At 37.8% G+C, this 27077-nt stretch overlaps 1 protein-coding gene across 4 annotated transcripts in view; it reads left to right on the top strand.

Annotated features, from left to right (window-relative positions):
• JPH1 (junctophilin 1) overlaps window positions 1–26790 on the top strand; it is an 84210-nt gene extending 57420 nt beyond the window's left edge. The window contains exons 4-6 of one of the 4 annotated variants that reach the window (XM_082045356.1): window positions 15328–15989; window positions 24143–24238; window positions 24345–26790. In XM_082045356.1, the coding sequence (XP_081901482.1) occupies window positions 15328–15989; window positions 24143–24223 (743 nt within the window). In that variant the 3' untranslated portion in view covers window positions 24224–24238; window positions 24345–26790. The remainder of the gene's footprint in view (window positions 1–15327; window positions 15990–24142; window positions 24239–24344) is intronic. The other 3 variants (XM_082045357.1, XM_082045355.1, XM_082045358.1) reach the window with 3 other exon arrangements.
• The last annotated feature ends 287 nt before the right edge of the window (window positions 26791–27077 follow it).

The following is a 27077-nucleotide window of genomic DNA, read 5'->3' on the forward strand; positions in this document are numbered from 1 at the left end:
GTTTAGTTACTGTTACAGCACCAGTATTCAGATACTGAACATCACTTATTTCAGAAATAAACATTTTAAACTTACAATAAGGCAATCTGTAATGGCATCTAAAGCCTTAAAGGGCATTCCTGTTTTCCATTATCTTTTGACAAGTGGTAGATGTCTGTAGCCACGGAAGAAAACACATCCTTCCCATCTTCCTCCTCTCTGCCATCTCCACCTACTCCAGTTCACAAAATGCAAATTCCATATGGACAGGAATGTGAGTTTTCTGCCTGATGCTAATTAACTGGAATGTACTGGCTAAATGCATGTGGACCACACCAGATATTTTTATTTAAAAAGCCAATTATGATGAACATTTTGCCTGATTAGAGTTACCAGCCATGCCATCAGTTTGTGCCTTAAAGCATACGGAAGCTCACTAGTTATTCTTAGTCATACAAGAGCCTGTTCATTTTCTGAAACCATTCAGCATACGGCTTGATCATCCTCACACAACTGTTGTCTAGATTCTTTCTATGGCATCTTTTCTCTACAATTTATTGCTTCCATCCTATTTCTATGCAACTTTGGAGAAGCCAGGGCATATAGAATTATCCCAAGGCACTTCTGTTGTATCTAATAATTGAAGAAAGAAGGTGCATTAAAGGAAAGATAATTTTAAGTCACATAATCAAATTATTTGCTTTAGGGGGAAGAAAAAAAAAAAAGGCAAGTAATTAGTTCTGAGTAAATTAACTTTTTAAAACTAACAACAGAGAACAGTTTCCTGGAGAGAGAGAAACCTGCTGCAGTCACTGTATATTTCACAAGCCTTCATTAAGTACTGAGCTAGTTAATTTGCATCTAGATACAATTTCTGGTTGCCTAGTAAAGGCTACAGGATCTGACTGTGAAGCTAGCCAGATAGTCAGGCAACTAGCCTGGACTAGCTTTGGTGTTGTCTTGGCTACATTGCTGCCTTGAAGCTGCTTCTTGAATTCTTGCTTAGGTATCTGAGTGCCACCACGGCAGTGTTAATTACAAGAATAATCTGGAGAAAGAGATCAGTGCTACCTTAGAGTTTTAGTTGCCTCCTCTCTCCTGTTCACAATTATTCATTTGCTGCCAAAAAGAACCATTCCTTCCAGGACACAGAACCTGACCACTGTTGGCCTGCACCAATAAATTTCTATATTGGTCTGTTGTGGTGTCCATCAGCCAAGGACAAGATGGAGTAGACTATCACATGGGAGTATTATCACAGTGTCAACATTTCCATTATAAATCCTATTTATAACTGCATCATAAATATTTGTTACATGTTGGAATTCAGCTAACAAGGTCTGTACTGTGAGAACGTTCCTTACAGTGCTAATTTTCACTAGAGTGTGGTGATTTATTTTGAAAGGATTTTATTATACTAGTGAAGGTTCAAGGTATGTTGAAAAAGGTTAGGTTTCTCATGCTATTTTTTTAACATGCTATGTGGGTTACATTAGCACATTTCTACAGTTGTGCTAGTTGGAGTGCCTTGCACTACTTGACCACGAGCAGTTGACATCTGTTGCGGGCTTTTTTGCTGTTGTTTATATAGGTAATGGGGATGAGAGATGAATTTCAGAGGGAAGGGTAGAACATTAGAGAAAAATAATCTCTGCTGCCGCATTCTACGTTTGTCAAGGCCAGGGAAATAGATGGCTAATATACACATCACTTTATTCAAATAAAGTCTGAATAATATTCAAATAAAGACTTAAGACTTACTTAGAAGTAGAGAGAATGTAGAGAGAGAACTGAAAAAAGAAAGATGTTTTGCAGATTATACACCTAAGTAATGTAAAGTAATGTAGTATTGTTCAGCATGAGGTAGATCATGCTGGGAATTTGGAAGAGGTGAAAATTTGTACCTATTAGTCTTGTAACAGTTTTTTACTCAGATCATAATCTGAGCAGGAATCAAATCTGGAACTGAAATGAAGCCAGCACAGAATTGGTAGTTGAATTTTTTTGTATGGTGAGGTTAAATAGAATGAAGATTGTAAAAAGAGAAAGTGAAGGGATCAAGAACAGAGTAATCTGATATGATCTTCCTTTAAAGGATAGTTTAAAAGTGAAAGAAAAATAAGGGGGAAATAAAAGGATAAATCACAGAAGTTAACAGAGGAGGAGAGTTCCAGAAGAGGAGAGTGGCTAATGGTGTCTGATACTGAGATATGACTAAGAAATCAGCAGAGGCTCCTCAAAAAGTATCAGAGGAAGGACAGAAGGTATCTTTGACAAAGACAGTTGCCAGACTATGAAAAATATGGATTTGAATAAGAGGAACCATAAATGCATATTGCAAACTTAGAATTTAGAAATGAAAACTTGAGCGCAGAGGTGAAGGTGGAGAAATGACACCATGTGAGGTCAGAATGGTAAATGGCATGATGAGAGGTTTCTCTTAAAATACAAAAGGTCAAGAATATTTTGAGAGAGAAGCCAGAATAGGATGGAAGACTAAGCAGAATTAAATGAATTGTTGTGGGATTTTAGTTCTGGCATTTCCAGTGCAGCAGTAGGTTCTTTTAGCCCACTTCAGACTCTTAAGTTTCTTAACTGATTCCATTGCTAGATATAAGGAATTAATTTTGCTAGAAGTGTGATGCAGCTTGATGAATTCTGCCATGTTTTCATGAATACTGTTACTCAATATTGAAAAATTCGGGATTAACCTTCTACCCTCCAAGAAAATTCATAAAACCATGTGTTTCAAAAGCAGTAAATTTTACTCCTGCTTTTGCATCTTTTCAGGTTCATAATTTCAAGTGTTTTTTCTACAAACACAAGGGGATAAAGGCAATTAGTAGAAAAAATGAAGTCTATCACTGTCACATAATGATGAATCCCTTTAAAATACCCAGAGTTTAAGTAAAGCAGTAATGTGTAATAAATCTGTGTCTAGAATCAGTGGAGTCTAAAACTGTCTAGTTATTTCCATGTTACTTTGCCCATCTAAATAATTCAGATGTAATTTCAGTTATATGGTGACATATATATATTTCATGTCTTCCCAGTGTTGAACCTTATTGGCACATATTCCACAGGCATAAGAAGTGCTGACATCTAGAACCCAAGCCCTCAGTACAGATCTTAGGGTCTGCTTTTTCTTTTTACTTGGAAGAGTGGAAAGGCATTCAAAGAAGAACAGTGAAGACATTGTTTCTTTGACAAATAAGGATTTTAAAAGACCCAAAAGTTAGAGATCTTTGGTAAAAAATTTCACTGTTATTAAATTTACAAAAGAGCAATACCCTTGTATTGAAAATGATGAATGATGTTTTTCTCCTTCTCCTGAAATCTCTAAATCATATGATTTTGTGGTTGCTTTAAGTTTTTTGTGGAAGTGGATGCAGTTTTAATCTGAAGCTGTTTGATCCATATCAGCGGAACAACTACTCTAATTTCAGTACTTTCTAATATCTATGAAACCTGCATATGTGGACAGATGGACCAGGAGCTTGAGGGTTGGTTTGTATAAGAAATTTTGTTTAAAATTGTTCTCAGTGTGGGATATCAAATTGTGCAAAGATCATCAAATGCAAGGAAGAAAAACCTACTGCTTCCTCCGTAGTCGTGTGTGGCCCAAGAGACAACGTATCTGCTACAGCTTTGACATCCTATTACCAGTCTCTTACTGGGAACTGTGATGCTTATGTTAAAAGTTATGGTGTGAGATATAACTTGTATGCAAGAGGTGAGAATATACTAAGAGAACAATGAACAATGTATATTAAGAGCTGTAAGTATTCTGGTTTTAATGTAAAACATGACTGCCAAGCTAGTTTCAGTTTTGATCATGAACTTCATCAAATATAGTGTATTTTCCTGTTTAGCTAAAAGAAAAGTCATGACAGTTACTGATCTATAATGCTTTGAAAACATGTGTTTAGATAGCTTTCCTGCCTGATTCCAATTGGAATCCCGGAGGTTGTTGATGAGAAGGGAAAAAAAAAAAAAAAAAAGGGAAGCGAAAAATAGCAGGAACAGAAAAGCTAGTAAAATTATGAGGAATTTGGTAGTCATCTTATTTGAGTCTTCACTAATGACTAGCCAAATACCACAGATGTTATGTTGCATATTTTTATAATATGGTGAACAGTGTGTTTAAATCAGCTGGTAATAGTGAAGTGGTATGTTGCGAACACAATCCGGAACAGAGGAAAACAAAGTTCTCAGTAACATTCCGCATATAGCTGTGAATGCTGCCATTTACAGCAGTGATTGCTCACCAAATACAAGCTAGTTCTCAGAATTATCAGACCTAGTATTTAAAATGAAGACAGAGACTTGTTCCTCAGAAGTGCTCCGAGAAGTCATTAAGGGCTGACAGACTCAGCCAGTTGGAGATGAGATGTGAACCTGCTTTTGCTGAGGTCAGTTGCCAAATTCCCATGGAGCAGGATGATAGCCATGCACGTGAAATGGGATACGGCAGGAGAAGCAGCTGATACTGTTCCAGGCTACATATACAGAAGAAGCACGTCATGGAGAAGACTGGTAATGGTCCTTTCTCTGCATGAGCCCAGTGATGCTGAATTTGAAATATTGTTTGTAACTTCAGGCATTATCATACAAGAAAGATGGGGACTTGCTCGGATAAATGTAAAGCAGTGTGATTCTTCTGGGTAAAGACAGCTATTATGCCACCTGAACAGTCTCTTTTTATATATATATATATATATATATGTCTACAATTCATGTCTTCAGAGAATACGCAGTTGTGATGAGAACAGTATCACAGCTTTTCACTTGTGCCCATCTTTTATGATAAATATAAAGGAGCTTAAAGAGCACTACTGCTGCAGTTAACATTTGCTAAATTTTCCAGTGGATTTTTTTCCCAGTTTCCAGAAAAAGGTTCCCATGATCAGAGGTTCATGTACCATTCTTAATAATAGCAGTAAAACATACATTGATGCTAGGCTTCAGCCTCTCTCATGCTCCAGTCCAGCTTAGCTGAGGTAAAGTAAGCTCTACATTTTCTGTGAAAAAGCTAAAAACTTACCTTCTCAGTTATCTCACACTAAACAGCCTGCAGACTCAGAAGTATTCATGTAGATTATAGTATGTGAAGCTGGGAGCCTTCACATTAAATACAATGTGTGTGTATTATTATATGTAGCCTGGGAAAATGAATCCTGTCCTATATACAGGAGTCGTATGCCAACACCACATAATCTTATAAATTATTTTGAAGTCCTGTTAGAATTTATCACCAGAGTTCGATAAGTAAAGAAAGCCTTAATTAAGACAACTGGTCCTGAGCAACTTCTGTGTCTGTAAGCTGATATCCCAGTGAGGTGGTAGAGCTGCATAGCACTCATAGAGCAGTTTGTCAGGAAGGATAAATCTGTTAATTTTTTCTGGTGGTAATGAATCCAAAAGTATAAGGGCCTACATACTGCAATCTACTATGCAGATATAATTGTGAATTTTGTACCCTGTTTTATAAATGTCACAGCTGCTTTAGTCACCTACTAAAGCAGTCACAGAAATGGAGCAAAGATTGGATTTACAGTCAGAATAAATACATTGTTCTTATTTAGTGCAGACTGCAGGCAGTTTTTGAGATTCATTAGTCTATTCTTTCCTGCCTTCAGATCCTTCAGTGTGTAAATGTCTGCTCAATAATGATGCATTTAGAAACCTTTTGAAGAAGAAAATCCTACTTTTAGGGATCATTTTATCCTTAACTATTTATCAGGGAACAGAAAAATACTGTTTAAGTATTCAGGTGTGATAATAATAGAAAAACGCTTATTTCAGGTTTGGAGGGACTGATAGGAAGGGAGAGAAGAGGCAGTCTGGGTTTCATACAGATAGGAACTGCATTAATAATATCTGTGTTTTATCATCCTACTGCTAGACTGACGAGTTTGTGATGTTGCGTGAGATTTGGATTGTTTGGTGGAAGTCTGTTTACTTTTATGTTATAATTTCTGTCCATGAGCTTGAGTAGATATTTTAGTATTTTCAAGAAGTTTCTACAACATTGTGAGATAACATAATGCCATATACTTTTCAGCTAATACCTGTGAAATGTAGAGACTAGCAGTAAAGTAGGCCATTCACAAGCCACCCCAATAACTCTCTTGTGCTGTGTAAAAAGCAGAGCAGGGTAAACATAGAGGCATAAGAACTAGCCTTGGATTTGGCCAAAGTGTGTGCGTGTCCCTGTATGTGTGGCTGGTAAATAAATAACTCAGCACTCTTGATCTTTGTCTAGTCCCTTACAGGAAGTGTTTGATGTGGGTTTTGAGAAGGCCCTGTCATTTTCATTGATGTCAAAACCAGGAAAATAAAGCACTGGCAGATATTTTAGAGATGGTAGGTGGGTATTGTAGCAAAACTACTTGGAAATTGTTTGTGATCCTGCACAAAACTGCTTTCTGAGCAAAGATAAAGAAAGCAGCTGAAACACAAAGATTTGTCTGGGGTTCTTCTACACAAGACACTTAGTAAGCAATTTCCACCAGTGATTGCCTGTTATAGGTGTTTATCTCTACTTAGCAAGAATAGAAGGTTGCATTTAAGACTGCATGAAAACCTTCTTGCATTCACTGATTCTACCTTTAAAGTTATTTCTAGGTGAAAGATTTGCATATTCTGACTTCTGCATCGCTGAATGAATATGTGACTTTGTCAGATTATGGCAATAACATAAAGATAGCACAAAATATGATATTGTATTATATTTTTAGGTCATGTTGGTAGGACATGGTTTGAAGAACAGCAGGCTGCCAGGTCAAATCACAACAACTCCATAAAATAAATACATGTAGGCATCATTCTCCATGATGTTCATGGATCTAATGGGTGAGAAACTGTTGGCACATGGTAGTTTCAGTGTTGCCTCCAGTGCAGTAGGAGAGGAAAGGCTACCAGGAGTAGTACTTGCATAAACAGCAATGTTAACAACAGCTTGAGAGCCCCAGAAGTCTAAGCTGGAGAAACTTCAGCAAAGTAAATGTATTTCCAAGGGGGGAGGAGGAGAAAATGCAGAGTTGGTAGTGAAAGTGAATCAAGAAAGATGAAAGAAAGATCAAGAAAGAAATAATTCCAAATAGTAAACATTATAGAGGGTGTTTCAAAAAGATGGACCCAATTTGAAATCACTGTAACTAGTGACATTGGGTCCATCTTTTTGAAACACCGTGTATTTCAGGATGTTTTTTTGATTATGCAAAGCATGCAGTCTTATCCCTCACTTTTACACAGAATCACAGAATGGCTGAGGTTGGAAGTGACCTCTGGAGATCATCTAGTCCAACCCACCTTATAGTTTGCTTTCCTATGCAGCCATGGTACTTCCATGTTACTGGTAGTAAGTCCAAGCAAAAATAAGTATTGTAAGGCAGCCAAATGGAACTTAAAAATTAATCCAGGCAAGATTTTTGATTTGTTCCTTGCTAGGGAAGCTGCTTACTAGCATTTAAAATGTTGATCAGACATCACCAAAATGCAGTTGCCATCAGAGGCTGAAAGTTAAAGCAGGCATCTTGTAAGTCTCAACAGGCAGTGTCAACAATCCCATCCATTTCAATTCTTCTCTCTCTTCTGTGACAAGCTTTATTTTAAACTTTAGCAAATGCGCTATTTTTTTCCGTAAAGCATTCTCAAGTGCAGTTAAGGAGAGCCATTATTCCAGCTGGCATAACCAACTTTAGATGCAGCCAAAAACAGGGCAACAGGGCCTACATATGTCATTTTGAATTAAGGAATTATTTAGAAACATATATGTGCATCACTAGGAGTAAGGCATTTCTTTCTTGGGAAATCCAACTTGGCAAATCAAGTCAGGTGCCCACTGACTGTCTGGAAGCCAGAAATCTTACACACCTTGCTGCACGTTGGCCCAACCATGAGGCAGCTGCACTGTTCCATGTGCTATTGCTGGGGCACTGTATCTATCAGAAGGATGCTGCAGACACCTGGGGTGATAACCTCTTAAACTACCATGTATAAGTCAGGCAGAAATGATCTCTCAGAACCCTGTGCCTCTTTAAGCACCCTGTGTTATATCCCATCCATTTTTTTATGGCTATAATCCTAAACCTTTGATTTCTAGTTCCATTTAGTCCCAGTTCAGTCTGCCAAGATGGCAGACAGGGCTGCCAAACATTACTAAAACCACAACCATAGCTCTGCTCTGCTAAATTCATCAACGTTTTACACGTGACATTGCCCAGCCCTCCCTCCATTCATTTGGGCTGAATTCAAGCCAGCCGCCTAGCAGGTAAGAGCTTTTTTTTCTCCTGTTACCAATACAACCTTCAGAAAAATAAGAATAAAACAGAGGAAGTACTAATGACATTAATTATAGTTCTTTCCCCCTACACACATCTCCACAATGAAGCAATAATAAAAAACCCTGTCTTTCTAAAATTTACTGAATATAGTTGTTTACAGTTTCGTAATGACTCATGAATCATTTCTTTTAGCAGACTGATAAATGATTATTTCTATTTCCTTCACCTGCAGTTACCATCCCAAATGCTGAGGAGTTATTATAGATGTCCTATCCTGCAAAATCCAACCTGCAGGAAAGATCCTATATGAATTGATCCTTTAATGGATCACCAGGCTTTCCAAGTTGTATTAATGATCATCAGAGCAGCAAATAAATCTTATTATGAGAGCACAGATATTGTTGCAACAGTGATACTATAGAAAACCGGCTAATTTCTCAAACAGTGAATAGCAACCTCTAGTACCAACACCAAACTACATATTTCCCTTTTTTAGTACAGGGCATTTAAACACAAAAGACTTTTGCTTCACCAGTATGGTGCCCTGGATTTGTACTAGGATATAACACGCAGTAAGAAATGTCCTTGTCATATACTATTTCCTTCTCTGGATCTTTGAATCCTGATTCGAACAGTTCTCAGCTTCTCCAGGAAGATGACCTTGAAGAAGATACGTGACAAACTTACGGCCAAAGTGCTATGTTGGCTTTTGATTACTCAGAAGACTAGCACTCCGTTCCTAGATTTGACAAAGGCTTCCTGTGCAACTTGAGGCTATCACTTTACCAAAGCCTTAGCAAAGCTTTAAGCATGACAGTGCTTTATTGACAACTGACCACTGGATTCAGAAAGATTATTCAGAGGAAGCATTTGTTTTGGGTCATGATTTCCCTTCAGTTTAACTCCCGCATCTGTAAAGCAGGCTACTGGTATAATCTTTTTGCTGTCTTTTTTATTGTATTTATAGATTGTCAACTCTTCAGAATACTAATTCTCTCTTTTTTATAGAAATGTTCAGTATTTTAGTAAAAAGGGGCTTCCAATCTTGCAAGGTTTGCATTTAGACTGCAGTGTCCTGATGGAGCAAATAGCTTTGATTGTGTCCTCATTACTCCCCAGACAATGGGTAAACCTGGCAGTAAAGACTGAGTCTTTCGACTCACAATGCATATGTGTAAACAAAATTAGGGAGTGAAGTGTCTGCTTCATGGGTGGAATATATCTAAGTGAAACACAGATTTTCCTGTAATCACAAAATTATAATGTAATTTGTTACCTGGGTTACTCTTTATATAGCACTGTATATTTGTTAACTCCTTATGTAGCACTAAATATAGTTAGGTTACATCACATAATGTCTACTCTAGTTTAAAAAGCAGAAATAAGCACATGCTTACCTAATAATCACTTCTAATATACCTTGACATTTAATAACATCATTTCAGCATCAGCAGTACTTTAAATGTTATGTTCTGTAAATATTATATTCTAGAGCCTGTATTACTGTCATTGCAATCTTTTTTTCTTTCAAAAGACTAATAAAATTGTAATATTAAATGCTTGCTTTTCCTGAAGTGTAAAAATGATAAGGCTGTGGGGACAAAAGAATAGAAGAAGAATATGAAAAAATTATAAGATGTTTATAAAACTATTGCTGAAGTTGGGGATTTTTTTCTTAAGGAGAAGCCGTCTCATTATTATTACTATTATTATTATATTTTAATGGAAAAATTGCATAGATTAAGAACCTAAATGCTATTTCAATATATTAAATAGGTGGTTTTGCCATGTTTTTAATTTTCCTCTGAAAAACAGAGAGGACATGTCTGAAGAACAAAACCAGCCTCTACAGTAAAGAACACATCAACCTCTAGGTTTTAAATATAGTTTTGCAAGTTATGATGACCTAATTAAGCATGGTCTCATTGGTAATGCCATGTAATTCCCAAATTAGCGTTTTTGCACAAGCCATATAATTACAGTGCCTTCCATCCAAATCACTTTTGACTGATTTAAAGGTTGTGGCTGGGCCCTCACAAACTGGAGGGGGAGGAGGGGAAGGAGGATCCTCACCTCTTGTGCAGCAGCCAACCAGTTTACAACTGGGAGTACCGATTCACCACAGGGGCTGGAAACATCCAGGTGACAAGGCTGCTAGAGTCGTATAGGTTGTGCTTACCTATAGGGTCCTATAGGAACCTACTTCAGTCACATAGAGTCAACGGCGGCAGGACTAGGCATCCTCTGTCATATTACATTGAGAAGCTGTCACCTGCATTGCCTCATGTCTCAGAGTTAGCTCAGAGAAACCTCCTCTCCCAAAACTTTTTTGCTGCTCCCAGAGGGCAGATTTTCTAGTGGAGTCCTAGTGGAGTTTCCCACAGCATTCCCTATAATTAGGAACGCATCTGACAATGTGAAGATGTTTCCTGTGGAAACTGGTTGTTGATATCAACAGAATTCCCTGTCTTAAATAATTTTGGTTCAGAGAAAAGCTTTTAAACCTGAGTGTCATGCATGTTTCGTTTATTATACGTGGACCAAGACATTTGAATGTGACCAAGGTCGTACAGGAGTACATGGGAAGTTGCAAATGATTGGGATACAGTGGATTAACTCATAAATAAAACAGTGCTACACAGAACTAGAATGTTCTAGAATACACTGTATTTCAGTTTACACAGTACTATTTTTAATTCAACATTATTTTAATTCATTTAATTCTTGAAATTACTAACTACTCTATAGTATTAGAAAACTACAGAAGTGTTCTTGGATTGCTTGAAAATACGTTGTCCTGCAGTCCTGCCACAAAACATCAAGATTTATTTGTTTCATTGATACGTTACTAGAAGTCCTTTTTACCAGTTACAAGATGTATTAAGGATTTTGAGAATATAAAAATCCTTTTACTAATATGAGGCAAAAGCTCATTAAACTGTGGAAATGAGATTTATGGAAGGTTTCTCAGTTATGCATACTGACTATGGAATTCAGAATTGCTCCTTGAAGGATCACCAGCTCTACTGTAAGGAATCCTAGGGCCTTTGGGACCTCCTGAACTCATCCTCTTTCAGCTCCACGTCTTTCCCATATCCTGTTTTTTTCTCTTTTGCAAAGAGGCCTAAATCAGTGAAAGTGGTTAGGTGGAATAGGCCGGAGTATGACCTGAATCTTGTCTATATTCTTGTATATTATAAATACATATCCAAACCTTTTTCCTCACTACCCTAGGTGCATTCTGCAATCCCTCTCAAGCTTCAGATTTCATCCCGAGCTGATAAGGCACAAAGTCTCTTATTAGCCTTCTTGAGAAACACTGGCTGCTTTTACCCTGTCCTGCAAGATGGCCTTTTCTGACACTGCTTGAGCCACAATCCTGAGACAGCCCCATGGCGCCAATACATACACGTCCCTAGGCCATAGGGGAAACATGTGGCTGTCACCGCTCTAAAAATGCTGTGGCAGAACCAGGGCACCCTTCTTTTTTCATTTACAGGGCTGGCCATGCTGTCACGTCGCTTACTGGAGCCCTTCCAGGAGGAAGGACACATTACACAAGAACTCCACAAGAAATTCTAGATTTAGAAAAACTATGAGTCTGCCAGCAAACCAAAGCTTCGCCCACCCCACAGCCATCAATGAAATGCTGTTCAAGCAGACAGCAGGTGATATGAGACTCTTCATGTGTACATCCCACACATCCACTCAGTCCTTGGACTTTCAGAGGCTATTCCCCCCAAATACTGGCTAACTCACACTTTAATGGTGCCATCCAGCCGCTGGCATCACAATGGCTGTGGGAGCCAAAACCACCCCATGATGACCTTCATCCAGCACAGGTGCATCAATTTTTAACAGGCAGCAGCATGGCCAGCATGTCACCATAAGGAAACACCCAGGTTCATCCACCAAGAAAGCTTATCTTTGCTTAGAAAACACTTCTTGGTTCTGCTTTCCAGACCAGATTCTCCTTATCACTCAGACATATCATTTTTAGGAATATATCCACTGGTTGTTTGAACTGCAAACCGATGAACATAATTCTATCTTTATTTCCTAGACAGATAATCCCACCGTACCTTCTTCCCACCCTCACAGCATATTCTTTTCCTCATTAAGATTAGGCAGCTGAGAAATCTTGTAGGACCAGATGTTAGTGACTCCCATTCCAAATTCCCTTGGCCCTGATTCCTTTAAACTCATGCTGTAGAGTGCACTTGGCTGAAATGTCTGAAGAAAAAGGACTCCATTGCCTATGTTTGTAGTGTAAGATAATGCCTTTAATGAAGGGGGCAAGGTAAGTCCTGACAACTATTCTTTGTCCTTGGAAGAGAGCAGGAACTGTGTTCCTGCTGTTTGGAGACAGTGGTTCAGACAGGTGCATAAGCTGATTGTACTGAATACAGTGAACAGACATGAAAAAAAGTTCTTGGACAATCTCCAAAGCTAACTCCAGTACGAAGCCAAGAATTTGAGTGTTGGAAAGATTTGCCTGGCAAGGCTGGAGGCAAGGGATGTATCTCTAATAGCCATATGCGAGGTACTGAGGGGTGAGAGGGAGGGCTGCTGTGTTATGTAAAGCCAATTGTTGAGTGGCTGGTCAGACATCCTCAGACTTGGATGCAGATGGCTACAGCCTTCTCTGGTGGGGCTCCGTGTCACCTGGCATGAAACATTGCCACATACCCAGTAAAAATACAAAATTGTTAGCGTGTAGACAGTTAACATCTTTGGAGGCCTTCAGTTAAAGATGGCATTTTTGTTTTGGTTTAAGTTTTTTTGGTTTTAACTGTACCAATCTCTTGTGGAGACATGGGCAGCCAAGACCTGACTCCCTTCTTATCTCAGAAATTCCAACACAGTTTGGAGTTCTTGGGAAGAGTGAGAATCCCTCTGGTCGGCCTTGGGAGGCTTTTCATGGATCAAAGAAGACAGTGGACAGGGATGACATCTGAGGCACAGATGTGTTCCTTATGAAAGTGCCTGCAGTCCATCAAGTGCTGTCGGGTATTAGGAAAAGTCATATCTTTATGTATGGTGGGCAGTGAAGAGTTGTCACAGGACATGAATTTTCTAGATAGGTCACGAGCAGAACAGGTGCCATTTGAGCACCATTGTAAGGCTGAAGAGAGGGTATTCCAATTGGGATGCTCTCACCACAGCAGTCATAAGGAGCAAGCTAATGTGAATGTAGATGTGTCCATAATAAATAATCATTGCAATTTGACAGCTCTGTGGCTTGGGCTTAAGCATTAGGCAGAGCTCCTTTAGCCATCCTCTTCCCTTTATGTTTCTAATTATATTCCACGTCAAAAGAGAAGAAAACCAAAGCTTATGCATTTTAAAAACCTTAGCATTACCTTATGCATCTCAGCAAAGAAGGAAGGAAATCCCCTACATGACAGATAATTTCATGAATGGTCATTGTAACTGTAACTTTATAGATGGCAACTTTTAGTTTGTGTTGTGCTAACTTTCCCTTTTACCAGGAAGATTATAAAAAGCCATAAGAACCAAGTCTCTAGTCTTCTCCCTCTGTGCATGCTTAACTTCTCAAAGCTTCCTCCTCAAATGTCATTGAGAACAAATCCTGACTTGTCTAATGTCCAGCCTTCTTTCTCAAGAACTCCCTGTTTCCACCTCTGGTTTTCAGAGATACCAAAAACATTGTCATTCTACTGCTCAAAGGAGATTTCATGCCAAGAAATTCTCCTCAGCAATGCTTACTTACCAGATGACTCAGTAACTTCCAAAAACTTCATGCTGTTCTTCCTTCCTTCCTTCCTTCCTCTCATCTCAGCACTGTGTAGTGATGCATATTCTTCTGGCATCTGTAAAAAGACTGTATCTGCTTAACATAGCTAGCGCCTGTTATAAACTCGAAAGCAGAAAAATGTTTGCAGACCTTCTCTGTGCACAGAATTTCTCTATGACATAGAACACAGATAAGCCTCACAGAAGAAAAAAAAAATCAAAGGAAAGCAGCAGTTCTAGCAAAGATAGAAGTGGAGAAACAGTTGCAATTTATTTGGCAGAAGCCATTGCTGAACATACAGAAAGATCATTGTAGTTTTTTGTTAACAGAGCTCCCCAGCTTCTGACTTCTTACAGGACCTGATCCTGGAATCTGGGATGTGGCCTCCAGGAAGAAAAATAGAAAACTCTGCCCACAATACAGACAGATTTACAGCAATTTTGTTTCTTCAACAGAGGGTTTGCTCAAGTCTTAGTATTAACTGTTAAATCAGACAACCAAAACCTGGAGCAAAGCATCTCAGCCAGCTTGTCTTTATATAACACAGCTGCATAGAAATTCACCTTGATAAGTGAGTCCTAGTGGTTAATGTGATCAGGTGTGTTTACCTGGGATTTGAGAGAAGGGTATTCTTCTTGTTGGCTGTTCTGTAAGTGTTTCCCTAGGGACTTGTCTTCCTAACTTCTAAGCAGAAGTGTGTTACCAACTAAATTGGTTAACCTGTGTTTTCATATGGCAAGACAAAATCAGCGTGTGAGAGTTCAAGGCACGTATATATTTGTATAAGACAAGCTAACATGTGCACAAAGGGAAAAAACATTATTCAGGCCCTATTTCCCATAGGTTAGAAGGGCAGAAGAGATGTCTCATTCTGACTGTTATATACTTCTGTGATAAAAAAGATACTATGGTCATGAGGATATAAGTTAAATAGATTAGGGTAATTAAGCAAAACATGCCTCTTAGAAAAAGAAAGAATGATAAATATGTAAGGTAAGCCAGTCTTTAGTCCCTCAGACTTCACTCAGAGATATTCTGTGTCCTATGACCCTTTACAAAGCTGAAGTTGTAAAGTGACTTAAACAAATCAGCAAGTAGTCCCAACAATTACCAAAAAATACAGTAACTTCAACCACTGAGTGATTTAGAGTAAATCGTTATGGATGTCAGTGAATTTTTGGTAACACCTATCCCTGCCAGCATTTTAGCAAGGCGCTCTGGTCAGACATCCCAATGCAATAGTTTTACTGTGAAGTCTTGGTTTTGTTTTAATCATAATATTTCTATTACACTATTTTTCAGGCCCTGATTATATCAAACAAAAATTTCAAGAAGGAATGGAGGTGAAAGAAAAATCTGAAGAAAAAGTTCAGGAAAAACCACCTACCCCAAAAGAGTCACCTCACTTTTATCGAAAAGGTACTACACCCCCTAGGACACCAGAGACAAGTCCAAGGCATAGTCCTCCTCTTTCTTCTGAGTCTTCTCCTTCAAAACAACTGAAAAGGCAAACCTACACTTCTGGGGCAAGACTCAATCAAGAAAAAAAGCTTTCAGCCACTGAGAATATAACACCCACAATCAACAAGCCTTTGTTTTCAAAAGCACCAATGAAGGAGGATGTAGCTGTGAAACACCAGCCAAAGTCTTCGGCCCATCACAATCCCATCAGCAGAGAGAATGGGGAGCTGCATGATCACTACCATGGTTATTATGTAAAAGTGAATCCACCAGTGCTTCCACAGGAGCTCAGGGAAGAAGATGAATATGTCAACCCATCACCATCAACACTTGCACAGATACCACCCTCACAGAAGCCAAGTCCTGCTAGATCTGGGGGTAAGCCAGATGCCAAAGAAAACAAACCTGACACAAAAATTAAGAAAGCGGAATTTACTGCACCAAAGAACCCAGCTAATAACGAGTCACATTCAGCAGTGGAAAAAGAAGTAGGAAACAGCTCGGTGAGTACCGCAAGAAACCTTTTCACTTTCACTGCCCATATGCTCCTAGTGCTGAGCTTTGCAACCTAAGAACAGGCAAAGCTTGCTTCTGTCAAATCTTCATCTGGATACAGTCTGCTAGCCAGAACCCACTACACCAGACTGGAGTGAGGAACAAATACTCCAGTCTTTTGTGTTATCCTTTTTGAAAACTAGGAGGGGGTACTTGATAGACAGATACTGACAGAAGTTTGAAACATGAAGCCCTATTGCATCCATAAATACAGAAGTTACAATGAGTATGTATATATGTGTTTTGTGTGAATATAGATACATATTTGCAGATGTACATGTATCTTTTTCCACACACACAAAACAGTCTTCCTGGTACTTCCGTGCATAATTGGGCAGTACCGGGAGTTCTTCTCTTTCCCAAACATCTACTTTTGACAACTGTTGGAGACAGGATGCTGGCCTGTGGTCTGACCCAGTCCAGACCATCTCCATTTTCATTGTCTTCTCTGTCTTGATTGTAGGCTCTAAAACCAGGGAATTTTGCATCAAAATATAGACTGTTTTAAAATGCAAACTTCTAACAATGCTTGCATTTCAGAGCAACATGAAAAGTTGAATTTCTTCTTCGTCAGGAAATGGAGGAGTTTTAAAACTATACATTCAGATCACTGTGAATCTGAATCTCATTATTATTTAGAAATAATAGAACTATCAATAGTTATGCAGTAAAGAAGAGATGACTAATAGCATTTCTATTCCATGTTAGAAGAAAAAGCCAGGTTATGGAATTCAGAATCTCTGAGTATGATAAAATTATTTCTGGGCCAAGAGAAATTCAGGAAGATGTTAGCTGTAGATCCTAAAGTTAACCTTTAGTGAATGAAGAGCTCTAAATAATTGTCATACTATTTCTTTTGGGTTTTTTATAAGCATTGTTTCTGTGAAACATTTTTGGTACCCTAGTAGGAACAGGAAAAAAAAAAAAAGAAAAAAAAAACTCACAAAAAACACACAAAACACACACACAAATACAAAACCAAAAAAAACCCACTGTGTCATTATTCAGATGGGATAAACAGAATGACCTATTTAATGAGATCCAGATAGCCTAGCACTGATCTCAGGCAAAACAGTTGAATAACACACCAGACTTCATTAATGAAGAATTTAAAAATAAAGAGGTGTAAGAATTTCCACTCAACATGAATTGTAGAAGATGTTGTCAAACAGGCTTAACATCTTGAGGTGTGACAGAGCAATCATATTCTCAATCAAGAAGGTCACTTGGTTTGCTTTTACATAGTTATTTATTCTGACAAGGAAGCCAGAGTAAAGGCATTAAAATATTTTTTTAAAAAGCTGACTGTTTTTTCTCAAAAAATAATTTGGAAAACATTACTAATTTGGTATTATTCTGGTGAGATCATTCTTGGATTAATTCTACTGCTCTAGTTCATGACCATTCTTATTAATCATATGAGAGAGGACCCATAAATCATTACCCATAAAGTTTACAGAAGACACACAGATCAGTGAACTGATAAATAATGAAGACGATGGATCACTGATACAAGCTGATGCAAATCACCTGCTAAGAAAGATGCAAGTGTAATTATCCTCGTGCAGCACAGCAAAATGTAAGTTCATGTATTGAGAGACAGTTTACAGAGCCTGGCCATGCAGGATCAGAACTGGAAAAGGTTGGTGGATCAGGAACAAGAGAGACAACTGAGCATGAGCTCACAGTCTGCTGCTGTTGTTCAGAGATGTTAATATAATCCTTAGATTTATCAACAGGAAAGATTAAGCAAGAGTACATGGGAGTCTGTTTTATCTGGTTTTGGCACTGGTGCAACCACTTCTGGAATAAAACACAGAGTCCCTAAATCAGGGATTTAAAATGAAAAAAACCTTAAGGGAAAGTCCCATGAAGAGCTGCAGGAATGATTAAAACATGTCTTACAATGAAAGATTCAAGGCAAAAAAATCTGACACATCAAATCACTTTCCGTAAGTACACTTTATAAAGTATTTTCCCAGGCTAACACACAAATGTGTAAGAAGATCAAACAGCTGGACAGATTTTGATGAAAGTCTTGTTTGAAGTTGCTTTTGATGATATTAATTAAATGTTACGTCAGTTTTCAGGTGCTGAGTTTTTGGAGCCATCACTGAATAGTTTGATAATGAGCATTTTGCCCAGATGATATCCTCTAGTTCAGCAGAAAGCTTATATTCTATTTTGTGCGGATCAAAGTAGATGTTCGTAGTGTTTTGTAATCTGCAAAGCTGTATTACAGCTGATATCAGCCCTTTAACCTTTCAAGTCTCACAGATATGACTCCTATGTAGGGTAACACCAAGCTGTCAGCCTTGTAAATGTTGAGTGAGCTTGCACAGAATTTTAGCTTGAATTGATTTTTTTTTGTTCAGCTCTAGTGAAAATAAGTGGCTAGAAATACTCCTTATTTTTCCTACGTTCTATCCAAATCAAATAATGTTTTGGAGCTGAGGGAGTCTTCATTTTAAGAAACTAAGTAGGGCAACTAAACAGCAGTTTATTGACCTTCTAGAATAATCAGTATAAGGATTGTGAACATATAGCCTGTTACCAGGAGAGGTGGAAGAGTGACAAGATATTGTACATTAGCTACTCTTTGTTCATTGATATTACAGATCAACCGGGGACTATCCCTCTGCTTCATTTGGAGCACACTGATTGCATTATTCTTATTATCAGCATTTCAGGAAAGAAGGAGATCAGAGTTTAGGAACCCATTTTTAATATAATGGTGGTTTAAGATATATGTAGATGTATGTATTTTTTACAAAGATGTCTTCCATATGTGTCTCTGTATTTGGCCTTATAAATTTCTGATGTGCTCACTTCTTTAAAATGTTGAAATGAGTTAAAATCCTAAGGCAATTAAAGCAGAAAGGAGTAGCCTACTGGCCTAGCAAACTGAAGGAAAGACATAGTACAGAATGACTGTTAATGCTGCCTGGAAGCCTTTCTTTTTAATTTTCAGTATCACCTGTCAGCTTCAGAAAAACAGTAGCTGGTTTTGCAGTGTTTCTGGACCAGTGTGCTGGTGTTACACAGTGACTAACCTAAAAGTGCACAGTTACTGAGAAGTCAGATTAGTGTACTCCTCTTTATCCCGAACACTTATGAATGTTGAGAGACTTCAGAATTCTAGGGCTGCAATGGGTTGTGGTTTGTTTTGTTTGTTTGTTTTTTTTTTTTTTTTAATCAGTCATTGCAGTTGTCATCCTGACAAATGATTTTGTTGTGGTTTCAAAGTAAGTCTGCTTTAGATCCTCCAAAAAGTTTAAAAATATATTTGTTAAGAAATATAAAGAGAAAAGAAACTCCCACTCTCATTAAAAGATAATGAGGAAACATGGTTTGGGGATACAAAATGAGTCTATAACATTTATGGAGCACTTTTCATTAGTTTATCCGAAAGTGCTGCATAGATCTGTGCTATGCTTTTTCCAGGTTTTCAGTGAGAAAGCATTAAGAACACAGAGGATGTAAGATTTTTCAGTTCTTCCTTTCCTGTATCTAAATCAAAGCCACTTCCCACATCTGAATGAAACATAAACTTTAATTTGGATTAAGAACTTTAAACAACCTTATTTACAGAGAAGTCTGCAGTAGCTGTTTTAATAATAAAATTACTATTTCATATTTGCTTTGAATCTGTTACATCCTTAAGAACGTCGCTGATTATCATCTCTTCAATAAGTTAGTTACAGGAACAGTATTGATTCTCTAGGTATCCCTGTTTCTGGCATTAGACTTGAAAAATATCAGCACACTGCACATCAAGTATAAATGTGTTTCTGTGTATACATATTTTCTGATGTTCAAAAATGGAAGTTTAGAATAATTTCAGAACCATAGGACTCTGTCATAGTTTTATCAAGGCAAAAGCATGCCTAAAACACTATGGCAAAGTCACTGTTCATCAGCTGCTCCAAAATAGCTGCCTGTTTGCAGACATTTACTCTAGTGAGAGGTCAATCCTGTTTTTTTCACTGAGCATTCGGCACCTTCAAATTATCTTGTGTTTATCACAGTGTGAAGTGTGCACAGAGACACTTGACCACAAACCAGTACTGTTGTTTCTAATTGCTCGTTAGCAGCCTCCAGCCCCAGTATGAGCCTGCGTACTCCGAGCCCACCTTGAATGTGAGCTGATTTGAGATTGCCTTGGATTCGGGTAAAAAGTAGAATTAAATTGCAAAAAGTACCATTACACCCTAGTTCATGAATACACATTTGATTTGCTTGACATGTGTTTTCCTAGGTCAGGTACAAGCCCAGGCACAAATGTTCTACTCTATCATCATTTTTTGGTTTTCTTGATAAGGATTTTTAAGCCACACAGAGTGTTTCGCCTGGTTTTTGCCTGTATCTGAAATGATTGCATTTTGGTGAATGTTACCCAGTGTGTTTTACTCTCATCCCTTTGTTCCCGTAATATCCAGTCAGTAAGGGATATAACTACCATGATGTTAGAAAAAATAGATCACTATTTTGCCTGATCTTAAAAAAAACTCTGAGCAAGAACTTTTTGCTATATTTAATAGACATTCCTAATGCAATGGGACTACAAGACTAGTCTTAATACTTCCTGGCACTACCCTTTAGGAAAACGACTTTCTTCTCTCCCCAAATGAAAACTAATCATATAGTTATATTTTTAACTACATAAGTGTCTGACTTACTAGAAGCTGAAAGGGCAGTTTTCAAGCAGGACTGGAGCTTTTCTGCTGCAGCTTCTTTAGTGCACCTGTTCTAATCACTCTTGAACTGTTCAGACTAATTTTGGCTTTTGCTATTTTAAGCCCTTGCAGGACACTAAAGTCTTATTTATGGTATTCGTCTTAAAGCATTAAATAAGCATTTCATAGGTGCCTACAAAACTGGTAGTAGTTTATTGCATAATAACCACGTGCTCCACAAATATTGTTTGATCATTTTTTAGTGTATCAGGAAATTCTGCTTTGGGCTGAAAGTTGCAGTTATCAGAAGAGGAAACAAAATGCACATAGCAGGCCAAAGGAAATGGTATTTACTTTGTTGTATAAAACACAGGCTTATTATCATAAACAAATAACATTTTTCTTTGATCTTCATATAAAATCAGCAACCCAGTTCTTAAGGTGTCACTTTTTTCTGTCTTTGTAGACGAGATCTCTTGATTCAGACCATAGCCCCTAGGGTTTTTAGCCTAATTTCTCTAATGTTGTGGTGACATTGTTATACCTAATCTGACTGACCAACATGTCAGTAGAGAATCCCCTCCCCTCCACCAAGCCTAATTCTTTAAGAGTCTGGCTGATGATACCAAGTTGCTGTTTGAGCTGCAGTCCCAACTTGCCATTCAGCCAAAAGCTGTCCTGCAGCTACCAGGATGCTGTTTCAGAATATATTTCAGGTAATGAATGAGTTCCTGGCTCCTGTGAAGTCCTCGTAAGTCCAAATTTTTCAACTTGTTTTCCTAGGATCTTATTTTCAAATATCGAAGTATTAGACAGCCAAATCCCAAATGATATTAGGCAATGAACTCCTTCATAGTTCTTTGCAATTTCTGGTGCAGCGTAACTGTAAAATCTTGTGGTGGGATCCCAAACTATAAAGGAACTATTGACCTGATTTTGGTCACACCAGGAGTCCCAGTTAGACTCATAGAACCATAGAATGGTTTGGGTGGGAAGGGACATTTAAGATCATCTAGTCCATCCCCCCTGCCATGGGCAGGGACACCTTCCACTAGATCAGCTTGCTCAACCTGACTTTGAACACTTCCAGGGATGGGGCATCCACAACTTCTCTGGGCAACCTCTTCCAGTGCCTCAGCACCAGAGAGAAAGATGCTGAATCCAAATCTTAGTGGAGATTAATATTGTAATTGCACTTTCTGTAGAGAACTATATAACATTAGCACGTATGTACTATTCTTGTTTGTCATGAGATTCAAGGGATTATTTTGCAAAAGAAGTCATCAAATGGAAGATTCACTCTAAGGGTGTTAACACTGACTTTCCAAGACAGCAAAACTGAGATATTCTCAAAGTAGCTGTTGTTTCAAATAAACCTGTTTTATTGCTCCAAGTCTTCCAATATGGCTTTCATGCATAAATCTCACAACTGCCAAATGCATTTGGTGGGAATCCTGATGGGAGCTTGGATTTCCTTGGCAGTAGAAAAGCACAGAACCCAAGCTAGCACAATTTTGTCCACGCCAGAAAGGGAAACAAAACATTAACCTTGAGTTATGCACCACTACAGGGAGGTTGTTTACAGTGCTCTGGTCAGAAACGTAACCATATCCGAAGTCATACTTTCCTTTTGTGCCGGTTCTCTGTCACCAAGTGTCTCATATTCTTTGGCACATAGTGGCTCATTTCCAGTAAGAAGGAAGGAACATGGTTCCACTTCTGTTCTGTGACCCGATGGTTAAAACATACCACTGGTAAGTGGGAACTTGTTAATCAAAATCCCTTTCACTAAGGTGACCTTAAATCTAGTCCTCTGTTTCCTAGTGAATATTTTAGACATTCTGCCATTAAGTAAAATGTGAAGGTGGCTGCCAATACCGTTACCGCTATGGTAACATGTAACCTAGCATCCTGATAGTCGCGATCATGGTTTGAACTTGAACGTCTAATTCCTCAGCCTGTGAACAAAGTACCTCTGAATAGGAGCAAAGGGAACTTTATGGCCCTTATGACTGAGGTGCTGACTGGGTTTAGACTTCCCAGAGATTTAAGGGGTACTTGGCATAACATATTTTGTGACTTACTCAAGAAGGTAGCAGTTCACATCTGGCCTGCCATCTGAACTACTGTGTAAAGGACTGTTCTGGTAGAAAGTGTTTAATGAGACTGTTTCAGGATGAGAGCATGTGATACAATAATGACACAAGCGCTATTCAATAGCTTCCCAGGTACACTGCTGCAGCAGATTAATAATAGCAAGTTCTTACACCTTAGCATTCTAGAAATTATACAGCTAATGTTAGCATTGTCATGAAGCGTAATTAACTTCTGCAAGGCGTGCCTCGTGGAAAGTGAAAAAAATTATGTCATTTCTAATGGAATATATACCTTATTATGCAAGCCAGTGACCCTTATGGAGCTTGAAAGATAGTTTTCTGCAGCGATTTTTTGGTGGGTTTTTTTTGTTATTTAGGGAAGTATTGTCTGATTGAAGGGTTTTTCTGTTTCTACTGACAGTAAACGTGCAACCTTATATTTTAAGCGTATGCAAATCTTTGTGAAAATATGTTGTAGTAAACCAAATATGCTACGAGGAGAAGAGAAAAATTGAGAATTTCCATCTGTTCAGGACATAATTTCAAGTTGCTCATTAGAAAGCACCTATGTTTAAAAAAAATATCCAGAATTGCTGAAAACAATTGAAATCTTTGTTCTCTGGCTTTGCAGAAAGACTAAGATTATGTAATGATTAAATTTTCTAACCAAATTTAGCTCTAACTAGGAAGGGAAAGAGTATTTTGACTTTTCAGTTCTTCAGTACACGGGTCTCTAAGATAAGTGTCAGAGTAAATCGAAACAAGTTTAATTTTGCAGATATAAAGTTGGTTTTTAATCAATAATGGAAGCATTGCTAGGTATGTTAGTGCAATGATAAGGAACTTTTTATCCAAAAAAAAGGGTATTCTTCTCGTAAAGCACATTGTCACATCTGTTTTCAAATGTCTTGGAATGAGAGTCGGAACCTTCTGTAGGGATAAAGAGCAGCACTCTAGCTTTCCTAAAGTAGTTCAAATTCTTTGTTTTGCTTTATTTTAGGCTGATATTGGGTTTGTGTTGATGGGTTTGTTTTCATTTGTTTACGCAGTCATATTTGTCAGGTGGTTTAATCTCAGTGTGATTAAGAACAGTGTAATAATATACTCTCTCCTGTATTTATCCAGCTCATTTTCAAACAGATGATATTTAGCCTACCTGAGTGCGACAGGTTGTGCCCGTGTTTCAGCAGCAGAGTCTGTATCTTTAATATTTAGGTAAACTTTCACAGCAAGGTCAAAATAGGTAGAAATTATAAAGTCAAGTCACGTGCATTGCTGTGCACTATGTGGAAGGTTGCATTAATTCTGATATCTTTATTTTATTTTCAGGGCCCTAACTCAGTCATGATCGCCCTGGTTATGCTGTTGAATATTGGTTTAGCCATTCTTTTTGTCCATTTTCTAACTTGATTGGAATTAGGAAAGGTAAGAAAGGTCTTGTTTTCATATAAAATCACCATATCCACCCCACCTCAAATGATAAAGTTTTAATTTCTTTGCATCCTTTTAATGTTCCTCACTTTAATTTTAGCTATGCCTGAATGTGATTCAACATAGTTATTTAATAATGTAACTGTTTTGACCCTTCAGTGAAGTCATGACAACTAGTGGTGTTAGCCCACAGTTCTCTGCAGTTGTGTCATCAGCCTTTTAAATGGCACCTGTCAGACTCAGACACAGGGAAGGAGGCTTGGAATTGGGATGGGACGCAAGAGAGATGAAACTTGGAAAATTCAGCCAGGGGCCGAGATCAGTTTCTCTGCCGATGGCTCGTGGCTTTGGGGTCTTCTGAAAGCTGAAGCGAGCAGCCATGTTGGAAAACAAACAAAATAATCTGCTGAAGCAGCCCCACCAGTGAAGTGCGTTGGCTTCTCCATCTGTTCCAGCAGAGTGTGACTAAACTGGAAATGTACGGAGCTGCACTTTTTGTTGATGGAAGCTAACAGCTGCCTTACTATTTTACCGTCTGATGTTTTTAGTGGGGAGATGGGAAAACGACTGCCAGAGGAATGTGGTCAGAGGATTCTGTTGCTGTGGAAGTGATTCCAGTGTTCACTCCTATCTCATTAGAAGAAATAGTTAGCAGCATCAGTCACCAGTCTTATTCCATTACCCGCTGCTTTTAACATCTCCTGCAGTGTTCAAGGAGATCGAATTTCATTTGCCTGTGCATGACTCTGTTCATTCGTTGTTTATGAAGTTTGATGTATAGCCATAACACACTGTCTAGTCCAACCTGGAGAAACCTACCGGTTCTGCCTCGCAGCAGAAGCAGAAAATGAAATCTCTTTCTCTAATGCAAAGATACAGTTCTTAAATTCATTTCCCTAAACCTGAAGAGTTGTTGCGATTTAAGGTTTAGTAAGTAATATACCATGACTGCAAAATTTAAAGATGTTGGTATCTTCCTAAAAGTGCTCAAATGCTTATGCCGATAGCAAGCAAAATTTGTCATAATAAAAGAACAAGAATCTTAAGATGATATCAGCACATTCGAAACAGGAGGTAGAATATCAGAATAAGCCAAGGGAGATAAGGTACAGGGTTTGCATGTTGAGTTTTCTCATTTTTTTTTCCTTTCTTTTTTTTTTTTTTCCGAACTCTGGTGCTGTGGTAATTGGTGAATTGAATTATAATGTTTTGACACTGAGGTATTTTGCCAGCGGTTAACATAAAATCCTGGCCAAGTGCACATTAATGCCAATAACAGTTCAACTACTGCTCGTAATAAATTATCGTAATTTTAAAATACTAGATTTGTGTTGAATACATTCAGGTAGAGCATTTAGAAATGTTAAGTGGTTGTTTATCGATTCGATGCCTTCAGTGTCTTTAAAGTCCATTTATAATTTTACCTCAGCATTAAAAAAGCCTCAAAATTTTTCATTTTGAAAGTTTGTCTTAAGTAGTTTCACAGCCCTTTGTTGAAATGATGTGATCATGTTTCTTTTTATGTGCCACTATACTGTAATTATTGTACCCTATATTAATCAAAAGCATGCTTATTTTACTGAAAATATGTGGTGTGATCATTTGGAAAGTAAACGTTTTAAGTTAAAGCTGCAAAAAGCAAAGGGCTTGTATTATGGTTTATTTTATCTCTATTAGAAAATCTTTCATACAATTTAGGTTTTGAACCTGTTTGTAAACTTTCTAAGTGTTTGCATGGTTTAATGGGCGACATTCTTACAAAGTACATTAGCTATCTTTTGATGCAGCATATTAAAGTAACGTAGGTATGGACTGAACGTTGTGCAGCGAAGCAGCTCCAAGCAGGGCAGTAACACCGTGGTGTTTTTTACAGAAGTATGTTGAGAATCCTGTGTTTTGACCAGTGTGGATAAAGAAGAAAGCAGAAAGAGAGCAAATGAAAATAAAACTTGTATATTTATTTTTAACAAAAAGAAATTGTGTTTTAAATTTAGGAAAATAATTTTTAAGTAAGAGCAAAATTTTAAAAGTTACTGTGTAAGCCTTGACATAATGGACAAAATGTTCCATCCAACAGTGAAATCACCCCGTCTCCTTACCTGGAGAGGTAATTTTGTAACTGACATATTCCTATTAAATGTTTATTTAAAATACTTTATGCTCTGGAAATAATGGGTAACGAAGCTTATGAAAATGTTTATAAATTTAAGTAAGCATGTTAGTACCATTTATAAATATGTATGATTTATAAGCTTTTTTAAAACAAAGCTCAAACAAATTGTTGGTATTTTTCTAAAATGTGCACAGCTGTATTTTACATGAAAGGCTATTTATAATTGGTTGTTATACTGTACACTACATTTTGGACAGCACAATGAAGCCTGCCAATGTACTTAATAATGTCATTTTGTCTATTTAAAGTTTCTTGCTGTCAAAGAATGAACTCTTTATCTCTGAGTTTCTCTATTTATAGTTCTTGACCCAAAATGTACAATGTACAGTTTTCACAACTGTATTTGCTCTAATAAAAATAAGTTGGTTATTAACAGAGTTTCAGACTAGTTTTTCCTGTTTATGGGTTACTTCATTCACTCTCTGAAAACAGTTTTTCTAACAAATTCAATCAATGAGGAGCAAAGCAGGAAAATGGGTGAAGTCCTAGTCCTGCCCCCTTTGAAATCATTGTGTGTTACTGTTTTCAACAAAACAATTTGGGGAAACAATTTAAAGTAAAAAAAAAAAAAAAAGAATCCTGATGTCTCTTCTTTTATCTTCTGAAACAGGATTTTGTATCTTTCTAAATTTAGTATCTTAAATTATACTTTCACTACAG

This window comes from Streptopelia decaocto (assembly GCF_964273445.1).
Source record: "Streptopelia decaocto genome assembly, chromosome: 2".
In the NCBI taxonomy this organism is placed as follows: Eukaryota; Metazoa; Chordata; class Aves; order Columbiformes; family Columbidae; genus Streptopelia; species Streptopelia decaocto.